Source organism: Anomaloglossus baeobatrachus, chromosome 2 (genome assembly GCF_048569485.1).
Source record: "Anomaloglossus baeobatrachus isolate aAnoBae1 chromosome 2, aAnoBae1.hap1, whole genome shotgun sequence".
NCBI lineage: Eukaryota > Metazoa > Chordata > Amphibia > Anura > Aromobatidae > Anomaloglossus > Anomaloglossus baeobatrachus.
In genome coordinates, this window is record NC_134354.1 from 530,144,989 (window position 1) to 530,172,607 (window position 27,619).

The window sequence follows — 27,619 nt, forward strand, 5'->3', positions numbered from 1 at the left end:
ACCAAAGCTGTGGTAAGACAGAGTCAAACTAGGAAAGGGAGAAACACATTATTAGCAGCAAAGGAAAGAAAAGCAAAGATAAGAGCGCCATCAGCAGTTGGACAGAGACCAACCATTATTTGGCTCAGCAGGGAAGCAAACCGGCCATGCAACAAGTCCTGAAACTGATGTATGAAAAGAAACTGCTGGTTACAAACCGGCTTCCATCCTTTTATCCATAGCAAGATATGTGGAGGTCACTTTGACATTTCTACAGCTATGTTTTTCATTGCATTGCTTGAAAGGGGATCAATACAGTTCCAAGAGACCACAGATTTTTAGATAACTTTTGTGGGTAATTAAAGGCTTGTATTACATGCAATTTGTGGAGAATCAATTCTCTGCGAATCGATTTTTGGGGAAAAACTTGACAAAGCTGGCAAATTTGAATTATAAAACATTTCATCATCTCTAACTGATGCTCATAGCAAGCAACCACCATTTAGCTCTCATTTTCAAAAGACCCTCGAAAATTTAAAGTAATAGCATATTTAGTTGCTTGGGGAAACATTTCCACTTTTGTCATACAATTCTTTCATACAAGTTCTAAAAAACTCCACATACATTTTAAGGTTAGAAAGGACTAAATTATAAAAGTTCTTAATACATTTTGGGCATATATTAATTTTTCAATATTCTCGTATGTTTAATATTTAGTCTTAATAGGTAAACATGATAACTCTTATGTAAATGATGCCGTGTATATTCCTCACATGATCTTCTAGCCTGATAGATCTTATTGACTGGACATGATGACCTCCCCATTCTATGCTGTTAGCAAATGTCTGGGAAAAAAAAAGATTCAGAAGGATGGATGTGAACTGACAATCTTTGTTTTTGGGAAGAGAATCTGCAGCCACTGGAGTCGAGGCTCGGTTCACCAGCAGCAAACTAGCTTATCTCCGCAGGCTTGAGCTAGATCCGAACAGTGGATCAAGTCACTGATTGGCAGTTTGAGTCTCCCACATACAGCCAGCCATAAGCAGATCACTTCAGAGGGAGAGTGGGCGGGTTTCTTCAAACTTTTTTGTTGCACACTACATGTGATCACGCTGTTGTTTCCCACAGTGTGCGCCGTTCAAACACTGCAAGCATCTTGCACAGGGCTGAGCGTCAATCGAACCTTAACACAGCTTTTTTCGCGAGAGTTTTGTTTGCACATAAAGCATCCGAACCCCCAACCTTGATTTTTAAATTTGATGTTCGGTTCAAAAACGGAACCTCAGGTTTGCTCATCTCTGTCAAGGACCAACTTACTTCCCTTCTTCATATTTACAACACAAGTATTCTCTGCTCCAGATATTTATGGGAGAATCATAAGAGATAGCTGTTGGACAATCGAGATTCTATTGTCACAATGTATATTGTATAATACAACATAGCCAATATCCATACCATACCATAATTTACTATTATTTTGTATGCACTTTTTTTATGAAACTTCTTGTCAGATTTAAACAGTGTATAACATTTATTACTTTAATTTAAAATCACCTTGAAGTTCATGGACTATGTTTAAGCTCAAGAACACAAAATGCTTTTATTCATAATGTTATCATACCAAGGGCAACTCTTGCTGCTGATGCATCATAGTTGATCCAAAAAGATACCCAGGACAATATAGTAATCAAAATGGATGGCATGTAGGTCTGAAGTATAAAGTATCCAATATTTCTTTTTAACTTGAAGCTCAGGGAAAGTCTGGGATAGGACCCTGAAAAGAAGAAGAAAAATGAGGCTTTAGTAAGCGTGGTGTTCATGCTGAAATATGAGAAATCAGAAAGCGTTGTGTACAAATGTGCATTTAAATTATATCTGTGAACAAGTATCCGGGACAAGACTATGAATTAGTTTTCTACATAGAATGCCTGTCATCCTAACTAATCTTCCAGCATTTTTCAAGTTAACAGCACTTAGGGAAATGATAAATGTGTGCATATGCTATTTCATTACAGTCCTGCCATTGCCATCTCATAAGGAAATATTGTATTTCTCTAAAGGGATGATTCTTATTTAAAAAACATTTGCCCACAGAAAAATGTGCATGGAGCATGACTAAAATCCACTAGTCAGCCTCGAAGCAACTTAAGAGTATTTTAACACTATACAGCAGTTTTATAAACACTGTGCTAATACTGTTACAGACAGCTGGCAATCTATGCTGGATATTCATTTCAAAAATTATTTGAAAATGTTACAAAATGTTTTAACTACAAACCAAAGGATTTATATGTAAAATTTTATTTAAAAGACTTGCGTCCCGTACATATTCTTTGAATGTGTATTTATAGTATGCTTCAAAAATACATCAACTTCAATAAAAGTCCGTGGGAATATATAATGAAAAGTCTGAATGGACAGAACGGTCTCAGCTTTTTGTTCATAAAAGATTGTCAATGCAACTGCTCAGTCATAAGTAAAAAATTATATATAAGTCAGTACGTACATGAGATGATTAATTACTAATCCACAGATATTAATGCTTGGCTGTTATTTATCTTAGATCCATTAAGACAGAGCTGTAATCTATGACTAAAACCGGGGTAAAGTTCTTACAGGGAGTCTGTGGTAGTCTGAGACACACCCCCTTCTTATTATTGGTTTCTGGCTGCTCCTTTCCCATCCTTTTTAAAGCTCTGCCTCTTCTGATTAGCTGCTGTTTATCAACACAAGTACAGCACAGGATTACCAGGCAGCGAGTGCAAAGAGAGCTACTTTATATTATTGCAAGGACAGAATAATTGTAAACTCAGATTATTAAATCATCGGTGAAGATGAAGGTAATTTTCATGCATATTGTGAGAAAAATAAACTGTACTTAGGGAGCTTTGAGAGTCACTTTAAGTTTTTATTTGTCAAGACATTACTGTAACTCAATTTTTCTTTTTTTAGCAAAGCTTATTTTAACTGGTTTTATTGAGTCCTGGAATTCTGTACTCCTGAGATCACATTAATATAAGGCTAAATGAACCCAGCAATGATCACAGATAATGATATTATTAGGCCAGAGGAGTCACACTTGCGAGTGCCTCGCGTGTAACTCACGCAAGTCTCTCATTGAATCATCCGGCACAGACTCGCACTCTCCTGACAGGAGCGGGTCGGTTGCATGTATGTCTATGCTGCTGAGACGCTACTGTCCTGAGAGTGTGAGTCCATGCTGGGTGATTCAATGAGAGACTCGCGCGAGTTACACGCGAGGCACTCGCAAGTGTGACTCTGGCCTTATATTCAACCTCTGCCTTTAGATACAACAAAATTGACACATACTAAGGCCATATTGGTTCTCTTAGGCTATGTGCGCACTTTGCTTTTTACCTGCTTTTTTTCTGCTTTTTCAACTGCAGCGTTTTAATGCCAAAATGGATGTGTTCTGCTTTTCAAGCAAAGTCTATGGGAATTTGGGTTTCTTGTCCGCACTATGCAGTTCAAACTGCAGCCTTTTTGTGGCAGAAATTTGGGCAAAAACTCTGCTTTTTAAAGAAGCAACATGTCAATGGTTTTTGCCATTTGCGTTTTGAACTGCAAAGCAGAGTTTTTGCCCAAATTTCTGCCACAAAAAGGCAGCATTTTGAACAGCATAGTGCGCAAAAGAAACCCAAATTCCTATAGACTATGCTTGAAAAGCAGAACACATCCATTTTGGCATTAAAACGCTGCAGTTGAAAAAGCAGCAAAAAAGCAGGTAAAACGCAAAGTGCGCACATAGCCTTAAAGGGAATCTGTAAGCAGGTTCTGGTCCTCCCTCTGAGCTAGACATTGCATCTATATAACTTCCTCGGACACGTGGCTGCAGGTCAGACCTTTTCCTTCTCTGCCTTTGTTTACATTGATGTCAATAACGCAAGGTAAGATCTTAATACAGTGGCACCTTGGATTATGAGCATAATTGGTTTCGGGAGTGAGATCTTAAACCAAAATTACTCTTATATCAAAGTGAATTTTCTCATAGGAAATAATTGAGACGCAGACAATTCGTTCCACAACCCAAAAATATTGGCTGTATTTATAAAAACATTACAGTAATACAAAATAATGTACTGTATTCATCTAAGATTATTACAGGACACTAATACAAAATACTATACAGTAAAAAACGTAAAAACAAATTAAACTGCACATTAGCTTACAATAAATTGTTGGTGTGTAGGAGGTATAATACAAGCAATGTGCTATACTGGTTATCAATAAGTACAATACTGTATCCACAAATGCAAATTGATAGCCATGCTGTATAGTATATGCTGTACTGTACAACGGTATACTGTATACAAAATACAGTACATATGTACAGAAAGTTACCTATACAGCGGGTCAGAGCGTGGTGGAATGGACAAAACCATAAGTGTGCACGGTGAGTATTTGCTCTTCTTGCAAAGCATTGCTCTTAAACCAAGTTACACATTTTTAAAAAGATTTGCTTGTCTTTCAAAACGCTCTCAAACCAAGTTACTCTTAAACCAAGGTTCCACTGTATTAGAGTAGGGCTGTCCCGATTGACCACATCTTGTTGCAGTGAGATGGCTTTTACCTTCTTTGATCAAACAAGTATGCTATGTTATTTGTTGAAAATCAAAGTTTATTGAGCATTACATAGCATCCTATGTTATTTAAATTTACTACCACAATTTACTTTAGTATTGGGTATATGCTCCTTTTTTGTTTTTCTCATGGGTTTTGTCTGTGAAGTGGAGACAGTGTGAACATTCTCCTACTGCACATATTCCAACTTATACTCTGGCTCATTCTTTAGTTTTTTTGTGGTTCTTTGTACTCTGTACAAATGGATGTGTGTTCTCTCCCTCTGAGCTAGGCATTGCATCTCTATGTAGCTTCCCAGGATAGGAGGCAGCAGGTCAGACCTTTTCCTTTTCTGTCTTTTTTTACACTGATGTCACTGATGCAAGGTAAGGTTTTAATGATAGAGTAGGACTTTCCTCATTGGGCACGCATTGTCACAGTGGGATGGCTTTTATGCCCTTTGAACATACAGTGTTAACCAAGTACCCCATGTTATTTAAATGTACTAACACGATTTACTTATTTACTTTATTATAGGGTACATGCTCATTTTGTGCTTTTCATGTTGGGTTTGGACAGCTTGATGTAGGAGTTAAAACTATAATTTTAGGGATATGTCACTTATAAGGCTGTGTGCTGTTGTTTTTTTACAACAAATGTTTTATGACCAGGAGATTAATATTGCCCAGACCACGGGACTCCTTAGCAGTAGTCTGTCCAGGTTCCCTACTCAGATTAGCAGATCACTGTCAAAAGACAATGTATATACAAAGCCGTGATTGTGTTTGGTGGTGCTGAAAATGATTATGATGCTTAAAATTGCTGATTGGCTTTAATTTTCAAGATCCAGAGGAGCTTGTAATTACTTATGACACCATTCATGAAGGCTTATAGAAATATTGTGTCTTTATTATTTCATTATCATTATTGCATTGTTAGTAGCTAGTCTATTACATTATCTACTTAGTCTATTGAGCCTTCAGTGTTCTATCATCTAAGGGGTGCTTCACACACAGCGAGATCGCTGCCGAGATCGCTGCTGAGTCACGCTTTTTGTGACGCAGCAGTGACCTCATTAGCGATCTCGCTGTGTGTGACACTGAGCAGCGATCTGGCCCCTGCTGCGAGATCGCTGCTCGTTACACACAGCCCTGGTTCGTTTTCTTCAAAGGCGCTCTCCCACTGTGACACACAGATCACTGTGTGTGACAGCGAGAGAGCGACAAATGAAGCGAGCAGGGAGCAGGAGCCGGCATCTGGCAGCTGAGGTAAGCTGTAACTAAGATAAACATCGGGTAACCAAGGTGGTTACCCGATATTTACCTTAGTTACCAGCCTCCGCAGCTCTCACGCTGCCTGTGCTGCCGACTCCGGCTCTCTGCACATGTAGCTGCATTACACATTGGGTTAATTAACCCGATGTGTACAGTAGCTAGGAGAGCAAGGAGCCAGCGCTAAGCAGTGTGCGCGGCTCCCTGCTCTCTGCACATGTAGCTGCATTACACATCGGGTTAATTAACCCGATGTGTACTGTAGCTAGGAGAGCAAAGCTAAGCGGTGTGCGCTGGTAACTAATGTAAACATCGGGTAACCATACCCGATGTTTACCTTAGTTACCAGTGTCCGCAGCTTCCAGACGCCGTCTCCGTGCAAGCACAGCGTCGCTTGCACGTCGCTGCTGGCTGGGGGCTGGTCACTGGTCGCTGGTGAGATCTGCCTGTTTGACAGCTCACCAGCGACCATGTAGCGATGCAGCAGCGATCCTGACCAGGTCAGATTGCTGGTCGGATCGCTGCTGCATCGCTAAAGTGTGAAGGTACCCTTAGTGTGACCAATCAAAAAACACCAATTCAGCTCAGATAACGTAATCCTAATTACAGTTGCATCACCTACTTTTAGAAATGCTCTCTGTATAAGGTATATAGTTTTGGGATGTCTTAGCTTAGTTTATTAGTTTATTAGCATATTGACATGTTTCTATATGTTTATTTTAGCTATGCCTCCTTCTTAAATTAACAAAGCAGATGGTTTTTGCTACATATACAGAGAAGTAATTTTTGCTTCGCAAATGTGAAACTTGACTACCATGATAAGGAGAGCTTAGAACCTGTATTTTTTGGCTGCAGAATAGAAGATTGAAACAACAGTTGAGATATATATATATATATATATATATATATATATATATATATATACACACACTGTATAATATATATATATATATATATATATATATATATATATATATATATATATATATATATATATATATATATATATATATATATACAGTTAGGTCCAGAAATATTTGGACAGTGACACAATTTTCGCGAGTTGGGCTCTGCATGCCACCACATTGGATTTGAAATGAAACCTCTACAACAGAATTCAAGTGCAGATTGTAACGTTTAATTTGAAGGTTTGAACAAAAATATCTGATAGAAATTGTAGGAATTGTACACATTTCTTTACAAACACTCCACATTTTTGGAGGTCAAAAGTAATTGGACAAATAAACTAAACCCAAACAAAATATTTTTATTTTCAATATTTTGTTGCGAATCCTTTGGAGGCAATCACTGCCTTAAGTCTGGAACCCATGGACATCACCAAACGCTGGGTTTCCTCCTTCTTAATGCTTTGCCAGGCCTTTACAGCCGCAGCCTTCAGGTCTTGCTTGTTTGTGGGTCTTTCCGTCTTAAGTCTGGATTTGAGCAAGTGAAATGCATGCTCAATTGGGTTAAGATCTGGTGATTGACTTGGCCATTGCAGAATGTTCCACTTTTTTGCACTCATGAACTCCTGGGTAGCTTTGGCTGTATGCTTGGGGTCATTGTCCATCTGTACTATGAAGCGCCGTCCGATCAACTTTGCGGCATTTGGCTGAATCTGGGCTGAAAGTATTTCCCTGTACACTTCAGAATTCATCCGGCTACTCTTGTCTGCTGTTATGTCATCAATAAACACAAGTGACCCAGTGCCATTGAAAACCATGCATGCCCATGCCATCACGTTGCCTCCACCATGTTTTACAGAGGATGTGGTGTGCCTTGGATCATGTGCCGTTCCCTTTCTTCTCCAAACTTTTTTCTTCCCATCATTCTGGTACAGGTTGATCTTTGTCTCATCTGTCCATAGAATACTTTTCCAGAACTGAGCTGGCTTCATGAGGTGTTTTTCAGCAAATTTAACTCTGGCCTGTCTATTTTTGGAATTGATGAATGGTTTGCATCTAGATGTGAACCCTTTGTATTTAATTTCATGGAGTCTTCTCTTTACTGTTGACTTAGAGACAGATACACCTACTTCACTGAGAGTGTTCTGGACTTCAGTTAATGTTGTGAACGGGTTCTTCTTCACCAAAGAAAGTATGCGGCGATCATCCACCACTGTTGTTATCCGTGGACGCCCAGGCCTTTTTGAGTTCCCAAGCTCACCAGTCAATTCCTTTTTTCTCAGAATGTACCCGACTGTTGATTTTGCTACTCTAAGCATGTCTGCTATCTCTCTGATGGATTTTTTCTTTTTTTTCAGCCTCAGGATGTTCTGCTTCACATCAACTGAGAGTTCCTTAGACCGCATGTTGTCTGGTCACAGCAACAGTTTCCAAATGCAAAACCACACACCTGTAATCAACCCCAGACCTTTTAACTACTTCATTGATTACAGGTTAACGAGGGAGATGCCTTCAGAGTTAATTGCAGCCCTTAGAGTGCCTTGTCCAATTACTTTTGGTCCCTTGAAAAAGAGGAGGCTATGCATTACAGAGCTATGATTCCTAAACCCTTTCTCTGATTTGGATGTGAAAACTCTCATATTGCAGCTGGGAGTGTGCACTTTCAGCCCATATTATATATATAATTGTATTTCTGAACATGTTTTTGTAAACAGCTAAAATAACAAAACTTGTGTCACTGTCCAAATATTTCTGGACCTAACTGTATATACTGAAAATCTTAGCCAGTGGTTTCAATGGAAAAAGTAATTTATGTCTTTTGCAGTACCAATGATCTGGAGAGAGCCAACTGATCATACTAACTATTGCTATTTCTGCATGGTGCACCCAATTAGGAAAAGAGTTTCAAGGAAGAAGTGAAATGTCCATTATCACATACAGAAGAGCTGCCAAAAGCACCAGAAACATTTTCAGTTGAGTCAAATATGGAAAAGGAGGCTGCTTGGTGTCATGAAGGATCTTCCTCTCACAACCTAGACTTTCTGTCAGCAACCTCAACTGAACCACATTTTACAACACAAAGTGAACTGAATGATCTTGTTAAAGATTTGGATCTACCCAAGAGTAAAGGCCCAGTCACACTAAACAACATCGCTAGCAACATCACTGCTAACGAACAACTTTTGTGACGTAACAGCGATGTTGCTAGTGATGTTGCTGTGTGTGACATCCAGCAACAACCCGGCCCATGCTGTGAGGTCGTTGGTTGTTGCTGAATGTCCTGGGCCATTTTTTAGTTGTTGCTCTCCCGCTGTGAAGCACACATTGCTGTGTGTGACAGCGACAGAGCAACAACTAAATGTGCAGGCAGCAGGAGCCGGCTTCTGCGAACTCTGGTAACCACAGTAAACATCGGGTAACCAAGAAGCCCTTACCTTGGTTACCCGATATTTACCTTTGTTACCAGCCTCCGCCGCTCTCAGCTGTCAGTGCCGGCTCCTGCTCTGTGCACATGTAGCTGCAGTACACATCGGGTAATTAACCCCATGTGTACTGTAGCTAGGAGAGCAGGGAGCCAGCGCTAAGCAGTGTGCGCGGCTCCCTGCTCTCTGCGCATGTAGCTGCAGTACACATCGGGTAATTAACCCCATGTGTACTGTAGCTAGGAGAGCAGGGAGCCAGCGCTAAGCGGTGTGCCCTGGTAACCAAGGTAAATATCGGGTTGGTTACCCGATATTTACCTTAGTTACCAAGCGTAGCATCGCTTCCACGCGGCGCTGCTGGCTGGGGGCTGGTCAATGGTTGCTGGTGAGCTCACCAGCAACTTGTGTAGCCACGCTCCAGCGATCCCTGCCAGGTAAGGTTGCTGGTGGGATCGCTGGAGCGTCGCAGTGTGACATCTCACCAGCAACCTCCTAGTAACTTACCAGCGATCCCTATCAGGTTGGATCGTTGTTGGGATCGCTGGTAAGTTGTTTAGTGTGACTGGGCCTTAAGGATGAGCTCTTAGGTTCCAGACCACAGCAGTGGAATCTCCTAGTGGATGATGTTTGGATTTCTTTGTTCCACAAGATATTGTCCAATACTTCTTCATGGAGGGTGATCTTGTGGAATGCAACAATATCAACAGTTTAAGGGAAGCTCTAAAGATAAGTCATAGTTCAGAGGAAAGGAGGCTCTTCATTGATTTGTCTAAAATAAGTATAAAAGTCATCTTGTTGCATAATTGCAATGTGCTACCTTCAATTTCAGTAGGTTACACAATCCACGTGAAAGAAACCTATGACAACATGAAACAGTTATTAAGGTGCCTCAATTGCCCTCTTACCTAGCCATGAGGGTGGATTCACACAGTACTGCTGCTTTCTGTGTGAGTGGGATAGTCGTGCAAGAGAATATCAACACAATAAAAGAGACTGGCCTCTTTGACATTCACTTCAGTCAGGTAGTAAAAATGTCCTGCATCCAGCACTTTGTGGACTCACAGAAGATTTAGTTACCAGTCTACCTTTGCATATCAAGATGGGCCTATGAAGAATTTTCTATAAAGCCAGTGAATAAAAATGCAAACGCATTCAAGTATCTTATTGATAAATTTGCAAGATTAATTAAAGCAAAGATAAATAAAGAAGTCTTCATTGCATCTAACATTCGTAAGCTTCTTCAAGATGAAGAGTTTCTCCTTTAGATGCAGGGCAAGGAAAATCCTGCATGGGTAGCATTTGCATTAGTGGTAACTCCGTTTTTAGGAAACTCAAGACCAGATAACTATGAAGAGTTGGTGGAAAATCTCTTCAAAACATGTAAGGATCTTGGCTGTAACATGTCCTTAAAGAATAATTTCTTACATTCGTATCTAGACTTTTTTTTCACCAAATTGTACAGCTTTGAGCAACGAGCACAGTGAGAGATTTCACTAAGATATTGCGGCTATGAAGAAAAGATATCAAGGATAATGGAATCCATCAATGCTTGCAGATTACTGTTGGACAATTGTTAAGAGATGATCCATTGCAGGAGTACAAGATACAAGGAAATAATAGTTGTCACTGACAGAGGACCAAATTTTGTAGTGCAATTTCTTGAAATGTTCAGAATTTTTTTTAATTGGGATTCTGATCTGGCATATATCCTAGGTCATATGAAAAGACTTGTTAAAAGGCCAATTTTGACTTTTAGGATTGCTACTTCCAATATGTGGCACTAGAGTTTGTCTCCTTCCCTGGAGAGACAATTTGAATAATTCCCAGAGGGGCATTGCAGCTATAAGTCCCCTTACCACTGACAGCCAGACTGGTTTGTCAGGTCTCCATAAGGAGAATAGTCTTCCCCCGTGGTCCCCACATAGCTTATCATACAGCCAGATCAGATACCCACACTTTGCACTGACGAGGGGCAATCACCCCGAAACACTGCGTCTGCAAATTGGGATTCTGAACTGGCATATATCCTAGGTCATATGAGAAGGCTTGTTAAAAGGCCAATTTTGACTTTTAGGATTGCTACTTCCAATAGGTGGCGCTAAAGTTTGTCTCCTTTCCTGGAGAGACAATTTTAAATGTTCATGATTTGCAATATTGTTTAGATATGTTTTAGTTATTTGAATTGTTGCTGTTTCCTCTAAATAAATATCAGAAAATTGTCATAATAAAATATTCAACAAGAAGTAAATGGCACTTCCTCTGTGCTGATGATAATAGATGTAGGGGTGCGCTTCAGGTTCCAAGGCCTTTTGTCAATAGAAGAATACAAGGCACTCCCAAGATTGGCTGCAACGTGTGATTTATTTAATGTGCATAACAACAACAAAACGTTTTCGGTCCGTAGACCTTCCTCAGTAAGCACATTCAAGAAGAGGAGTTCAGCGTGGGTGATAAGCGCGGTGTCCACCGCTGCATGGAGGCTGCCTCCATATATACTCGTTGTTTCTCCTGTTTTTGTATTTTGTGCGAGTAGTGCATGCACCCTGTCGGGGTACATACATACCGACAGCGTGCACACCATATGGCTCATTTATTGGGAATTGTTCTCATAATGTGTCCCACTTGTTGATTCTTCACCATAACATTAAATTTTTTATCTTTATATTTGAAGTCTGAAATGTGGGAAAAAGTTAAAAAATTCAAAGGGGTCGAATACTCGAATACTTTCGCAAGGCACTGTGTGTATATATATATATATATATATATATATATATATATATATATATCGTATTTTTCGCTTTATAAGACGCACCTGATTATAAGACGCACCCCCAAATTTGGTGAAGGAATAGAGAATTTTTTAATAAATGGCGTCCGTCTTATAATGCCAGTGTCCGTCTAACAAATAATATAGGGTATATGTCCCTCATAGCCCCCTCATCCTAAAATTAGCCACCTTAATCTGGATATGGCCACCTTATATTGAACACGTCCCCCAGTAAGGCCCACAGGCCCACTGTGGCAGGCCCACAGGCCCACTGTGGCAGGCCCACAGGCTCACAGGCCCACTGTGGCAGGCCCACAGGCCCACTGTGGCAGGCACACTGTGGCCAGGCCCACAGGCCCACTGTGGCCAGGCCCACAGGCCCACTGTGGCAGGCCCACAGGCCCACAGGCCCACTGTGGCAAGGCCCACAGGCCCACTGTGGCAGGCCCACAGGCCCACTGTTTGCACGCACACAGGCCCACTGTTTTCAGGCACACAGGCCCACTGTTTTCAGGCACACAGGCCCACTGTTTTCAGGCACACAGGCCCACTGTTTTCAGGCACACAGGCCCACTGTTTTCAGGCACACAGGCCCACTGTTTGCAGGCACACAGGCCCACTGTTTGCAGGCACACAGGCCCACTGTTTTCAGGCACACAGGCCCACTGTTTGCAGGCACACAGGCCCACTGTTTGCAGGCACACAGGCCCACTGTTTTCAGGCACACAGGCCCACTGTTTGCAGGCACACAGGCCCACTGTTTGCAGGCACACAGGCCCACTGTTTGCAGGCACACAGGCTCACTGTTAGATATCGCCCCCATGTTGCTGCTTTTAGTAAAATAAACTCCTTACCTTCTGCAGCAGTGTCCTGTCTGGTGTCACCCTTCTCAGGGTTGAGCTCCTCCAGTGTCTCCTGCACTTCCTACTTCCTGATTCTAGTGCCAGTCATGTGATAGGAAGAGCAGAGAGAGATATCTCTGCCTGCAAGATCACAGCAGCAGGAGGGAGACCGGGCAGACATGCTGGAGGAGGTGAGTAAAGAGTTTATTATTTTACTATGGGCAGCAGCATGGGGGCCATAGCTAACACAGGGGTAGGGGGCATGTGCGATCAAAGGTAAGCACAGGGAGATAATATGCGCAGCTCCCCCAGCCAATTGCCGCGGTGAAGTTTCAGCACCATGGTGGTGGACAGCGGCTGTGCATATTATATGAGCGGGTGCAGGAGATCAAGATCAAAGGCTGCCACCCGCAACTTCACAAGCCTCTACCAACCCCCCCAGGCCCCCCAGCACCACTCCAGAGCGGCCTCCACCTCCCCTGGACCCTGCAGTATATAATCTGTATATTCGGTTTATAAGACGCACCCCCTACTTTCCCCTAAATTTTGGGGGAACAAAAGTGCGTCTTATAAAGCGAAAAATACGGTATATATATATATATATATATATATAAATTATATATCTTAAAATAAAATTCTATGTAGGAGTACAACATGAATTGATTTAGGCTGTACTCCATGAATCTTCAGCAGAACAAAGATAGAATAGTAGAGAGGCACATTTTATGTAGCAATTTCAGTGTAGCTATAGCTTTTCTCTATGTATGGCTGTAAAAGGTTAGCTCTGCCGGCCTTAGCTAGCCATTGAAGCACATGATTAATTGCTATCTCTGAAAACGGTAAGGTTCTATTTTCCCTCAGGTCATTATGATACAATAGTAATCCTCTTTCTCTCTTTCTCTGTTATGTAACCTAGAAAGTCACATCATCTATTTGCCAGGTTCCACTGCAATCAACCATTTATCCTAAAAAGGAAACAATGTCCAAATGATAACTCTTCTCCTTTTCTTTTAGAGGGGTGATGCTATCTGTTAATGCTTCCACATTAGGCAGTAAAGTAAAATTAGATGAGCAGGGATGGTGATCTAAAACAACTGAAAACATAAAATAAGATTTATATTTTTGTACTATTTTTTTTTTACTATAAATATTTAGATTTCTATTTTACAAGATTAACAAGTTTTGAAGAAGTGACTTGAGTCAAATAAAATTCAGCTTTTTTCTGATAAAGAATTCTAGCGTAGCTTTACCTTTGAGACTCAGATGTAGCAATACTGGATTTTTTTTTTAATCAAATACTCCTGAGTGAAACCACAGATAACAGTTGGTAAAATTGACAGTAAAATGGGCAAAATCTCAACAGATTTAATTCTTTTTTCCGTTACATCTGTCCTTTTCAAAAAATGATAGTAATAATGTTACAGTATCTGCACAGTAAATCAGTTCAGCTGCAAAGTGATCCAGAACGACAGCTTATAGTTTTACTTTTCATTTATTGTATTAGCGAATTATATATCAAAGAACTAAGTCATCATTGATATATACCTTCTCCTGTCACTTAGTACAAAATGAAACGGAGGAAAAACAATTGATTTGACATGTTGGCAATAGATGGATAGAAAAACATTAGATGCAGGGTTTTGCTGTCTGACTATGACCACTGGACTAGTGCACGAAGTTAACAACTGTAATCAGACGTGGCTAAAGCATAAAAACAGTTGATGTATGACAAACCCGCCATAGGGATATATTGATAAGTTCAAATGTTCTGCTACCTTAAAGGGAACCAGATTTGATGACTATAAGCTGCGGCCAGCACCACTGAGCTCTTAAATACAGCATTCCAGAATACTGTATATAAGTGCCCAGGCCGCTGTGCAGAATGTAAAAATCACGTATAGAATACTCACCTAAGGGGCGGTCTGGTCTGATGGGCATCACTGCTCTCTGGTCTGGCGCCTCCTCTCTCCGGTCTGGCGGCTTCTCTCTGCGGCGATTGCTGTGCTCCTTCTTCTGAGACCCTTGTGCATGACGTGTCCTATGTCATGCACACTAGCCGGCATTGAGGTCCTGCGCAGGTGTACTTTGATCTGCTCTGCTCAGGGCAGATCAAAGTATTGTAGTGCACATATGCGGGAGGTCATTAACCTTTCCTCATGCCTGAGCATTACAATACTTTGATCTGCCCTCATCAGGGCAGATCAAAGTGCGCCTGCCCAGGAACCTCAATCTCGGTCTGTATGGATGACGTAGATGCATCATCCATATTGGGCTAGGTAGAAGGAGGATGGAGATCGCAGTAAAGAGGAGGCGCTGGAGTGGAGATAGGAAGCACTGGACTGGAGAGCAGCGACACCCATCGGACCGGACCGCCCCCCACGTGAGTAATATAAAAGTGTTTTTTACATTATACAGGTCGGCCTGGGCTCTTATATACAGTATTTTAGATTGCAGATTATAGTCACCAAATCTGGTGACAGTTTCCCTTTAATAGTAATGTTACATTACTGGATAAAACACAGTCATAATAACCATCAATCCATATGACTAGGAACTAATCACTGGTGATGAAGAAATCTGGTAAAATTTTACTTCACTAGTATTTAGTGTAACATTATATCCCCCCAGCCTGTATCATATTGCAATCAGGCTTCAGCCGTAGCTATTGTCCTTGATTTGGGGGGGGGGGTTGCATATATATTGTTCTCCTCTGCAGGGGGCTTGCCTAGTACACAATCTCTGGAGGCTGTGTCTAGGAACCCTTTTCTAGCTACAAGTAGCAAATGTTAAGGGGGTGGATCTAAGGAGGGGTGGGAGATTCAGCCCCATGTTTTAGTTTTTAGTTATGCTTTGTTGAGTGAAGGGTGAGGACCTGTGCTAAGGCCAGCTCCTTATCGCCCGTACATGGACGATTGGACTTTGAGGACTTTTGCATTCTCCTTGGCGCCCCCAGACCTATTTCCTTTGTGTGGACTCTAAAGAACCATTTTAATATTGCATGTTTTATGCTCCCTGCCTCATTAAATCTTCTTGGATTGTTCCTTGGCCTGGTGTCCCTTACTGCTCTGTCGCATACCCTGTCACAAACTGGTGGCAGCGGCGGGATCAGAGCAGAAAGAATGGAGGACAACGGCCCATTAACATCTGGAATCAGAACCTCAGAGTACAAGAACTGGACTGTGGTGAGCCTACAAACAATGGCCCGTGAATTAGGAGTCGGTTAGAAAGGACTCTCTAAGGAGCAACTAATTGAGGCATTGGAAAACGATTGCCTGCAAGATGGCACCGAGGAACAATTTCCACAGCAAAGGGAGGAAAGACGGGAGCTGGAGGTAAATACCCAAAAAAGTCAATGGATTGTGTGGTATGAGGAGGAGATGGCACTGCTTGGAGATGAGGCCACCATAGAAGATAAGAGGGAGGCCATTCGCAGAGCTCAAGAGAGGGCAGCATTGCTGGAGAGGAGATTTGCTGTGGAAGCAGCTAGAGGCTCCAGACAAACTTTAACCACAGCACCAACTATGAGGGAATTCTCCAGAGTGTCCCGCAAGGACTTTAAGCCATTTAATGAAGCTGCAGGTGATATTGAGGGCTTCTTTCAGGACTTTGAGCATCAGTGCCGATTAATGGAAGTCCCAGAAAGAGAGCGAGTCAGACACCTGGTGGGCCTCTTGGAGGGTGGAGCTGCCGACGCCTATAGAGCTATGGACCCTCAGTGGAATTGTGAGTATGGGGAGATAAAACAGACCATTCTGGAACATTATGCCGTGACCCCAGATACTTATAGGACTAAGTTCCGTACATTAGCCTGTGATGGAGAAGTGTCTTTCAAGATGTTTGCCCACAGACTGAAACAAGTATGCCATCGCTGGCTGGAGGGAGAGGGAGCCTTAACTTGGGAGACCTTCCTCCAGGTCATCCTGAAAGAGCAGTTCTATGCCAGGTGCCCTGCGGAAATCAGAGAATGGGTGCGTGAGAGAAAGCCGTCAACTGAGCATGCCCAGAAACCAGACTGGTGTGATCAGTCTCTCTCTCCCCCTCCCTCTCCTCTCTCTCTCTCACCCCCGCCTGAGAGCTGCGGAGGCTCGTAACCAAGGTAAACATCGGGTAACTTGCTTGGATACCCGATGTTTACCTTGGTTACGTGTGCAGGGAGCCCGGTTCCTAGCAGCTGCAGACACTCGTAACCATGGTAAATATCGGGTATCCAAGCAAGTTACCCGATGTTTACCTTGGTTACGAGCCTCCGCAGCTGTCAGATGCTGGCTCCCAGTCTATCACGTTCAGTTCCCCTCACTCCCGATCACATGACTCCAATGCCCGCCTATAAACTTCAAGTGACAGGATCCTACAAAATAACACTTGCGTTTGCATGCGTTTTTCTTTGTAAAAACAGGATCCGCTTTTACAGCAAAAAACCGTTCATGACGCATGTTAAAAAAACGTAGTGTGAAAGCAGCCTAATTAGTTATGCCATTTTTTGTCATGTTGCTGCATTGTTATTGTTTTGCTCTTAAACATTTAAATTTTAATTATTTTGTTAGTATTTGTAAATCCACCTGTGGCTTTCAATACTGTCTAAATCCATCTGGAATGCTCTCGATCAGCTTCAAGCATGTCTCGACCAAAATCTGACCCCAGGTCTCTTCTACACATTCCTAATGTTGGTGCATACTGGTCAACTCATTGGGGTATGTACACAGCTTTTTCTTCAACATTTACCCACAAGTGTTTGAATGGGTTGAGGTCTGTGGGGGCCAAACCAGCACCTCTACGTCATTGAACCATTTCTTTCCCGGTTTTGATGTATGTTTTGGGTTATTGTTCTGGTGGAACACTGTGTCGTCCTTTTCATACCCATAGTACTTGACTGTACAAAGTAACTCATCTTGTAGGAAACTCACATATAGCCCTGCATTAAGACCATCCTGAACACTGGTCAAAATGTCCAATGTCTTTTGCTGTGACACAACTCCATATCATCAGGCTTCCTGCACTGAGCTTGACAGTTCCTTCAATTTCTCGATCAATCAGCACCTATTCCCTTGTTTCTCACAGACTCATTTGCACCCATCAGATCCTAGTCTATGGACTTTCATCTCATCGCTCCAATCACCCATTTTGAATCTTCTACTGTCCAATTTTCTGCTAACTGAAACCGATGCTTCTTATGATAATATTGAAGCATAGGTTTCTTTTTCGGGCCACCATTCCAGACTTCTGTAGTGTGCTTTGCACAGTGCTTGCATGGACTTCTTGAACTCACAATTATGAAGCATATGAGTCCCCTCCACTGCAGTGTTGAGCCAACTTGTTGACTCTGATATTTTGCCTGGACGTCCACCTCTTCACTTTTGCATGGATGGATGGAGTTCCTTTTGCGTTCTTCAAACTGTCATGGCACTCACATGATGCAGTGTGGCAATTTTCTTGGCCGATACCCCTATCAATGACCTGGATGATATTGTTTCTCTTTTCTTGTGAAATCTTCTTCATGGTTGCTCCTCAATTCAAACCAATGACCTTTTGCTTGGGATTCAACCTAATAACACTGATCTTTTAAGGAATGTGAGAACAGGTTGTAATTTGTAGTACACAGAAAAAAAAAAGATTTTTCCACCACCAGGAACAAAACAGTATATCCCAATGACTCTGCAATAGCAGGGATCCGGGGACCTGACCTTCAAGCTAGGGGCAATATGCTATCCCTATTTTCAGGGATATCCCTAATGGTGAGGATGCCTGAGTCTCCTTCTTGGCACTGAGCCTGACCATTCCTGATCTGTTTCCTCCTCCCCCCCAGAGAGGGATGGGACAGGAATGTAATGAAAGTCATAAATATAGACAGATAACGGAAAAAGAAAGCTCTGCCCCACAGTGCATACACACATAGGTAAAACAATAAGAGATTAAGGAGAAACACAAGAGAAGGAAGGAGGCTAAAAAACAGGGGTAAGCTTCCACAACCACAACAGGCAAATAGCCCAATTTTCACCAGAATTTGACACAATACCTCATAGACCAACATAGAACTATGAGCATGGGTAGAAGATTAATCCAACTTAAATAGAAGGGGAGCAGTTGTGATTGGCCTCCCCACCACATGTGATCAAAGGAACCTAACAAGAAGACTAGCAGAGATTAACTCCCGCTAGCCTGCCTATGAATCAGCACACAGCAGGTTGACGCCCAAGTCTGCCTGTGTTGATCCCAGACACCAGATTATTATTTATTACAGCGTCATTTATTTAATAGCGCTTTACATGTGAAAAGGGATATACATAATAAAAAAGTACAATAATCATGAACAATACAAGACACAGACTGGTACAGGAGGAGAGAGGACGCTGCCAACTAGGGCTCACAGTCTACAGGATATGACAAGAATCTGCATAACTAAATCATATGGTAAATAGTTGCAAGTCAAATGTATATATCAAATGAAATAGCCAAGATGATTGTTTATAAAATGAATGTAGTCTCATGCTCAAAGCTGTAGTTCAAAACATTGTTATCCTTTTGCTTGTCAGTGTAGTTAGGCACTGTAGAACTACACAGGTAACAATAGTTACATAGTTACATAGTTACTAAGGTTGAAAAAAGACCTAGGTCCATCTAGTTCAACCTTCCTCCACCAGTTCTACATTTGGTCACTAAGTCATTTATAACCAACAATGTTGTGTGCACTGAGGAAATCATCCAGCCCTTTTTTGAAAGCTGTTATAGTATCTGCCATTAGTACCTCTTGTGGTAGGGTATTCCACAGTCTGACTGCTCTAACTGTAAAGAACCCTTTCCTATTTAGCTGTCGGAATCGCTTTTCTTCCACTCGCAGTGAGTGCCCCCTTGTTCTTAGTATTGTCTTCAGAAGAATTCATGTGCCAGTCCTTTATATTGACCACACATATATTTATACATATAAATGAGATCTCTTCTGAGATGTCTTTTTTCTAAGCTAAACATATCTAACTTTTTCAACCTGTCATCATATGGGAGGCCTTCCATTCCTTGTAGTAGTCTAGTTGCCTGCCTTTGAACTGACTCTAACTTATGAATGTCCTTTTTAAAATGTGGAGTCCAAAACTGGATCCCATATTCCAGATGTGGCCTTACAAGTGATTTATAGAGGGGTAATAATACGTTGGGATCGCGGGATCTAATCTCTTTTTTTATACACTGTGAGACTGTGACCGGGGTTATCTATGACGGCCGGTATGTCTCGCCCCGGTTGTGCTCACTCCATGATAGGAAGTAAATCCACTACAGGGTTAATGCTGTTTCCCTACAGGCTTAAGGAAGGGTTAAATGGAAACAGGAAGGAGGGCAGGTGTGCCGGGTGTGAGGGAGTGATCACATCTCCCTGAGTTCTCTGCCGGAAAGGCACATATGTACTATTGTGGACTTTTTCTTTGGAATAAACCGTGTGCTGTGAACCTTGGTGCCTGGATCCCGTGTCTTCTGCAGCGCAGCCGACGACGCTACCTCACATATGGTGGAGAATGCAGGCATGACAGCCGGTGAGGTGTAGCATCCATCCCTGGTGACCCAGCTGCGCATGTCCTGGATTCGAGCGGCTATACTACAGCCCAAACCCGGCGACGCCATGGAGGACATAATAAAGCATTTGGCTCAGGCTAATGCACAGCAGCAACAGGCTAATGCACAGCAGCAACAGGCTAATGCACAGCAGCAACAGACCAATGCACACCTGCTCCAATCCTTGCAAGTGCAGGAAAAAAAATTCCAAGAACAGATGGAGCAGGCCAATGCACGTCAGCAGCAAGCCTTGCAATTGCAGGAAAAAAAGGCACCAAGAACAGATGGTTCTCCTGGCCAAGTCGATCCGTGCCGGACCGGCAGCAACAACCCCGGGACCGGGTGACGACGGCAGCGTCCGGAAAGCGGTGAGACAAGCGTTGCAAAAGATGACCCGGGTGATGATGTGGAAGCGTTCCTGGCGGTGTTTGAACGGGTGGCCGAACGGGAAAAGCTGCCGACCCCGCAGTGGGCTGAGGTATTGTCACCCTATCTGACGGGGGAACCCCAAAAAGCATACCTGGACCTCTGTACCGAGGACGCCATTGACTATGTGACCCTGAAAGCCGAAATACTGGCTCGGTTGGGGGTGAATACCTATGTACGGGCTCAGCGGGTAAATCAGTGGTTCTTTGAGGAAGCCAAACCCGTACGCTCCCAGGCCTATGACTTGTTACATCTTGTGAAAAAGTGGTTGCAGCCTGACACTCTGAGCCCGGCGCAAATGGTGGAAAGGGTAGTAGTGGATCGTTTTGTGCGCACTTTACCCGTCACCATTCAACGGTGGGTCGGACAGGGTGACCCGAGTACCCTGGACCAATTAGTGTCCCTGGTAGAGCGGCATGTGGCTACGCAGGACTTGATACGGGACACTGAGACTTTGCGTACCGCCCGTCGGTCCGGCCCCTCCAAGCCTAGGGCCAAGGACCCACCGCTGACACTGGTGCGGGAGTCCGCTACCGTCCCGTCTGAAGCCGCACCCTCCGTCCCTGAGGTCCGGAAAACTATGTACCCTAAACGACAACTCGTCAAGGGGGTGTCCTTCCCTATTAGATGTTGGCGGTGCCAGCGGGTGGGACATATGGAAGCCCAGTGTCCACTCACCACGGAGCCCATGGATTGTGGGGTTACCCGGCGGGGTTCAATGTATGCTCAGGTGGTGTGTACCGCTGACCTGGTCTACCCAGAGACTGAGCCCCACTTGTGCCAAATTCAGGTGAATGGATGTCCGGTTACAGGCTTGTTGGATTCCGGAAGCTTAGTGACCCTTGTGCGATCAACCCTAAGGGCTAAAGTAAAGGCCACAGGACGTACCGTGGGGGTGGTTTGCATACATGGGGACCGCCGAGACTATCCCACGGGGATAGTCACCATCACAGCACCTTGCGGTCAGGTGCAACATGAGGTGGGACTTATTAATACTCTTCCCTATGATGTGATCCTAGGAAGGGATCTGCCCTATTTTTGGACTTTATGGAAGGGACCTCCTAAGTCCCCTCAGATATTGGTCAGTCCGGGACCTGAGCCCTACAATCCTGAATCCGGGACGCCTGCCGTAGGGGTCCCCATGATAGGGACAGGATGTGAACCTGATAGGTCGCCCCTAGAGGTATTGGCAGGAGAGGCTGAGACGGTCGAGCCCATCCCGGAGTTGGAGGCGTCCCCAGATACGTTTGGGACAGCCCAACTCCAGGACCCTACATTAATACATGCCCGGAGTCGGGTGACAGTAGTTGACGGGGTGGCACAGCTGCCTGGTGCCCAGGTAAGATACCCCCATTTCGCTCTTAAGCAGGATTTACTCTACCGGGTAGATGAAATACGGGGCGTAGGGGTAGAGCAGTTGGTGGTGCCCCAGCCGTATCGCCGGCGGGTCCTCGACTTGGCTCATAAACACCTGATGAGTGGTCACCTAGGGGTCAAGAAAACGCAGGAGCGAATATTGCAAAGGTTCTATTGGCCCGGGGTCTTTGGGGAGGTAAAACGGTTCTGCGAAACCTGCCCGGAGTGTCAGCTTACCGCACCCCTGACCCACTTTCGCAGTCCGTTGGTACCGTTACCCATTATAGAAGTCCCTTTTGAACGGATAGGGATGGATCTGGTGGGGCCCCTCGTAAAGTCTGCTCGAGGGCACCAGCATATCCTAGTGATCGTTGACTATGCCACCCGGTATCCAGAGGCGATACCTCTCAGACATACTGCAGCCAAGCTTATAGCTCGGGAGTTGTTTGCTGTGTTCTGCCGGGTGGGGTTGCCCAAGGAGATCCTTACGGATCAGGGGACCCCATTCATGTCTAAAGTGACCAAAGAGCTATGCCGGCTACTCCAGATCAAGCAGTTGCGTACGTCTGTGTATCATCCTCAGACGGATGGTTTAGTGGAACGATTCAATAAAACCCTGAAAACCATGCTCAAAAGGGTGATTTCCAAAGACGGGAAAGACTGGGATATGATGCTTCCCTATTTGATGTTTGCCATACGAGAGGTGCCACAGGCATCCACGGGGTTTTCGCCTTTTGAATTGTTATACGGGCGACATCCCCGGGGATTGTTGGACCTGGCAAAAGAAACCTGGGAGCAGGAGCCCACCCCCCATAAAAGTGTGATTGAACACATTTTGGGTATGCAGAACCGCATAAGCGCGGTCATGCCAATTGTGAAGGAGCATTTACAGGAGGCTCAGGCCGCGCAAAGCAGCCGCTACAATAGACAAGCCACCGTGCGGACCTTTAATCCCGGGGATCAGGTGTTGGTATTGATTCCCACGGCGGAGAGTAAATTCCTGGCTCAGTGGCAAGGCCCCTACGAGATAAAGGAAAGAGTCGGGGTGGTTAACTATAAAGTATTGCAGCCCGGTAGGCGGAAACCTGAACAAATATACCATGTCAACCTATTAAAACCTTGGCAGGAACGGGAAAGCCTGATGGCTGTTTTTTCCCCACCTCCCTCCTCTTCGGGTCGTTCACATCCGGCTCCAGCGACCTCCGGAGAGGACGAACCGGAAGTAAGGATTGGAGAAGCCCTCACCAAGACACAGAGGCGAGAGGCCAGACGGTTGGTTCAGCAGAACCCCGATGTCTTCTCCGAGCTGCCCGGTAGGACCAGTCTGATACGACATGATATTGTCACCGAGCCCCACCTGAAGGTACGCCTGAAGTCATACCGAGTACCGGAGGCTCGACGACAAGCCATATCAGAGGAAGTAAAGACAATGTTACGCCTGGGGGTCATCGAAAAATCCCGGAGTGAATGGGCTAGTCCGATTGTCCTAATACCAAAACCCGATGGCTCCTTAAGGTTCTGCAATGACTTTAGGAGATTGAACGAAATATCCAAGTTTGATCTCTACCCCATGCCCCGGGTGGATGAGCTGATTGATAGGCTGGGACAGGCGCGATATTTTACCACGCTCGACCTGACCAAGGGGTACTGGCAGGTGCCACTAACGGAGTCCGCCAAGGAGAAAACCGCTTTTGTTACGCCGGAGGGTCTCTTCCACTATGTTGTCTTGCCTTTTGGGTTACATGGCGCTCCGGCCACGTTCCAGAGGTTGATGGACTTAGTGCTGGAACCCCACCAGGCGTATGCCTCAGCGTACCTTGATGACATCATTATTTACAGCTCCGATTGGCAGACCCACTTGGAACAGGTACAAGCGGTGGTGGACGCGCTTCGAACAGCCGGATTGACAGCCAATCCCAAGAAATGTGCGTTGGGACTCACGGAAGCCCGCTACTTGGGCTACGTAATAGGCCAAGGAGTGATTAAGCCCCAAGTTAACAAGGTTGAGGCGATCCAGAAGTGGCCTAGACCCCTGACCACGAAGCAGTTTAGGGCCTTCCTGGGTATCGTGGGGTACTACAGGAGGTTTGTAAAAGATTTTGCGGGACTATCAGCCCCCTTGACGGACCTTCTCAAAGGCAAGAAGTCCGTCATGGTGCGCTGGACTCCGCAGGCCGAGGACTCCTTCCGGGCCCTGAAGGGGGTCCTGTGCGGACAGCCCGTTCTTGTAAACCCTGATTTCCGGAAGGAGTTCATAGTACAGACTGACGCCTCGGAGGTCGGCCTGGGGGCAGTGCTGTCTCAGGTGGTTCAGGGGGAGGAACACCCCGTCACCTTCTTAAGTAGGAAGCTCACCCCTCCCGAGCGGAATTATAGCGTAGTGGAGAAGGAGTGCCTGGCGATTAAGTGGGCCTTGGAGTCCCTACGCTATTACCTGCTGGGACGGCAGTTTCGCTTGGTGACGGATCACTCTCCACTGGTCTGGATGAGGTCCGCCAAGGAACGGAATGCCCGGGTTACCCGGTGGTTCCTTTCTCTGCAGAACTTCCGGTTTACGGTTGAACACCGGGCCGGTAGGTTGCAGGGCAACGCCAATGCCTTGTCCCGCGGCCCGTGTTTGATGGCAGGAGTTCAACCCCGCTCGCTTGAACTGAGGGGGGGGGTATGTGAGACTGTGACCGGGGTTATCTATGACGGCCGGTATGTCTCGCCCCGGTTGTGCTCACTCCATGATAGGAAGTAAATCCACTACAGGGTTAATGCTGTTTCCCTACAGGCTTAAGGAAGGGTTAAATGGAAACAGGAAGGAGGGCAGGTGTGCCGGGTGTGAGGGAGTGATCACATCTCCCTGAGTTCTCTGCCGGAAAGGCACATATGTACTATTGTGGACTTTTTCTTTGGAATAAACCGTGTGCTGTGAACCTTGGTGCCTGGATCCCGTGTCTTCTGCAGCGCAGCCGACGACGCTACCTCACAACACCCTACAATCTTGTTTGCTTTTGCAGCTGCTGCTTGACATTGAGTGCTGCTGCTCAGCTTATTTGTAATGAGAATACCCAAGTCCTTCTCCTGTTCTGTAGTCCGGAGTTTACTTCCATTTAATGTATACGCAGTTATAGGATTACTCCGTCCTAGTGATAACCAAATAAGCTATTATCATACAAACCTGGGCCAAATGTATTATCTCAACAAAGACACAACAATACCTCACTGAGGCATCAACTACAGACATCTCCAGATAGCTCTTTGTATTATATCACAAGGAGCTCACTACAAATGATTATTATCTCATCACTATTCCTATAGAACTGGACACTATATCGCATAGTCACTAGTGGTGGATAATGGATCATTGATAAAAATTGTATAAAAGTTTATAGTAAGAAAAAATAGCTAACTCATCCTACAGTCTGTTAATTGAAGGGCAAGGGCAGGTGGGGCGTAACTTTCAACTTCTTCAGCAGATGGGTCCTCTATGTGTGGTCAATTTTTTACTGTTACAGAAAGGGTGGATTTTCTATAACTATAGCGCTTTCAGTTAGACAAAAAAAGCACTTGATTTCAGCAGGTATTATATCAAACAACAGAAACCTGTGCACTGTGTGGGATGCTTTGCTGCAATGAGTCACTGTTTAAAAAACATTTCGTAGCAGACCCTGTTGTTTTGGAAATATTGAACTTTTCATGTGATTTTAACAACAATAAAAAGGTTTCAAAGGAAGCTCACACTGTTAAACAAATGAGTCAGACATTCATAAAAGCTTGATATTGTACAAAATGTGACATACACAAAAATGGTACATGGAGAACACAAAACTTACCTGTAGCAAATACAACATTTTTAGACACTAATTTGTGATCCATAATGGAAAATTGAGGCAGCTCTATCCTCTCAACCCCCGTTACGGCCTTATCTCCACCTCTCCAGTAAAATTCAATGTCATCAGTGGTGTAGCCATCTATCAAAATGAGAAATGGAATTTACAACATTAATTCATATAGTTAAATAAAGAATAAAGTGGTTTTCTGTTAATGGAGAGAATTCAATAGATGTTTTTGTTGCCTATAAATATGACAGGCAATGTGTCTAAACTATGGCCCCGATTGAGCAAGGTGTATACACCAGAATGATGGTGTAATATATCTTAGTAAGTCATAATATTTTTGCACAGCTCAGAAGCTGCACTATAATACTGTGACTTTTGCTTTTCTCCCACCAGTCCCAATAAGCTATCTTATAATGGGTAGAGGATAGAGGGGACAAAATTAAGACCACCCATCTAGGGCCTAGGAAACACGGCGAGAAAAACTGTGGGAGTGGAATGCAATAAAAACATTGCATTCCACTCGGCCCATTATTACTCTATGGGGCAGCACCCATGAGCGATTATATTCTCAGCCCTAATTGGACCGAGAAAACAGTCACATCATGCTGCGAGTGTAATGCGATCCTAGATTCTCTCGCACCCATTCAAGTCTATGGGGTGAGAGAAACATCGCACTGCACTCGCATTACACCGGTGTAACATGAGTGTAGTGCGATTCTCGCATCATCCGGCAACGGAGGAGATAGGGAGATAAATCCCTCCCTCTCCTCCTCAGAGCCGGCCCTCCCCTCTGCAGTGCTGGCCCAACCGCATCTGTGGTCTGATCGCACGATCGGACCACATTCGCATGACCCTCGCATGACACTCGGCTCCCGCTGTGCTGTGACCTTGAGCCAAGTGTCATGCAAGGACTCGCACATAATGTGGCCTCACATGTGTGGCCTCAGCCTTATTCAAGAACTGTTACACCACCACCATGGGGCAATGCACCTATGATTTCACTGTCTTGAGCACCCTCGTTGGCTGCCGGCAGTGTATTCTCTGGCTGGTCTCCCCGAGATCAGTGATTGTTTTGTCTTGTTGGTCTACTAGGCATTGCTCCCACCTGGCCAGAATCCTACTCCACACTGATGAGGGGCAATACCCCGAAACAGCTGTCTGTGGATGGATACCTGGCCTTGGTATTTCCCTTGTAATATCTTTAAACTTTTCAAAGAGTTGGATATTGACTAAAAGAGCCACTTAATATGGTGGTTATGGTGGTCCCCTAAAAAGAGCCACTCCTTGGCTAGGTCCTTCCCGGAGGGATATCTGGCTAGTTTCTGTGTCGAGACTCCTAATAGAGGCTCCACGGACTTTTTTGATTTACACCACTTTAGGCCTCTGCCACACTCACGTGAAATTCACGCACGTGCCGAGAGATACGTATTTCCCCTGCGTGTTGCGTGCAGGTAAGTACGTGTCTCTGGTATGTGCGGGCCACGTGTGTTCTACGTGTGCTATCCGCGATAGCACACGTAGAACCGGTAATTTACATACTCACCTGGTCCTTCCTGCTGTCCGTGGTGCTGATCTTCGGTCTCCAGCCCTCCCATCTCCCCGCTGCTGCCAGGCAGTGAAGTGAATATTAAATGAGAATAATGAGCGGCGGTCGGTAGCAAGAGGCAGCAGCTGCAGAGACAGGAGGGCTGGAGAAGGTGAGTTAA

General features: G+C 44.3%; 1 protein-coding gene across 1 annotated transcript in view; it reads right to left on the minus strand.

Moving 5' to 3' along the window:
• The window catches only part of GABRB3 (gamma-aminobutyric acid type A receptor subunit beta3), a 364,589-nt gene that overhangs the window by 25,530 nt on the left and 311,440 nt on the right, over window positions 1-27,619 (minus strand). Inside the window, exons 6-7 of the mRNA XM_075336609.1 lie at window positions 25,908-26,045; window positions 1,601-1,753 (exon numbers count right to left, since the gene is read on the minus strand). Of these exons, the coding sequence (XP_075192724.1) occupies window positions 1,601-1,753; window positions 25,908-26,045 (291 nt within the window). The remainder of the gene's footprint in view (window positions 1-1,600; window positions 1,754-25,907; window positions 26,046-27,619) is intronic.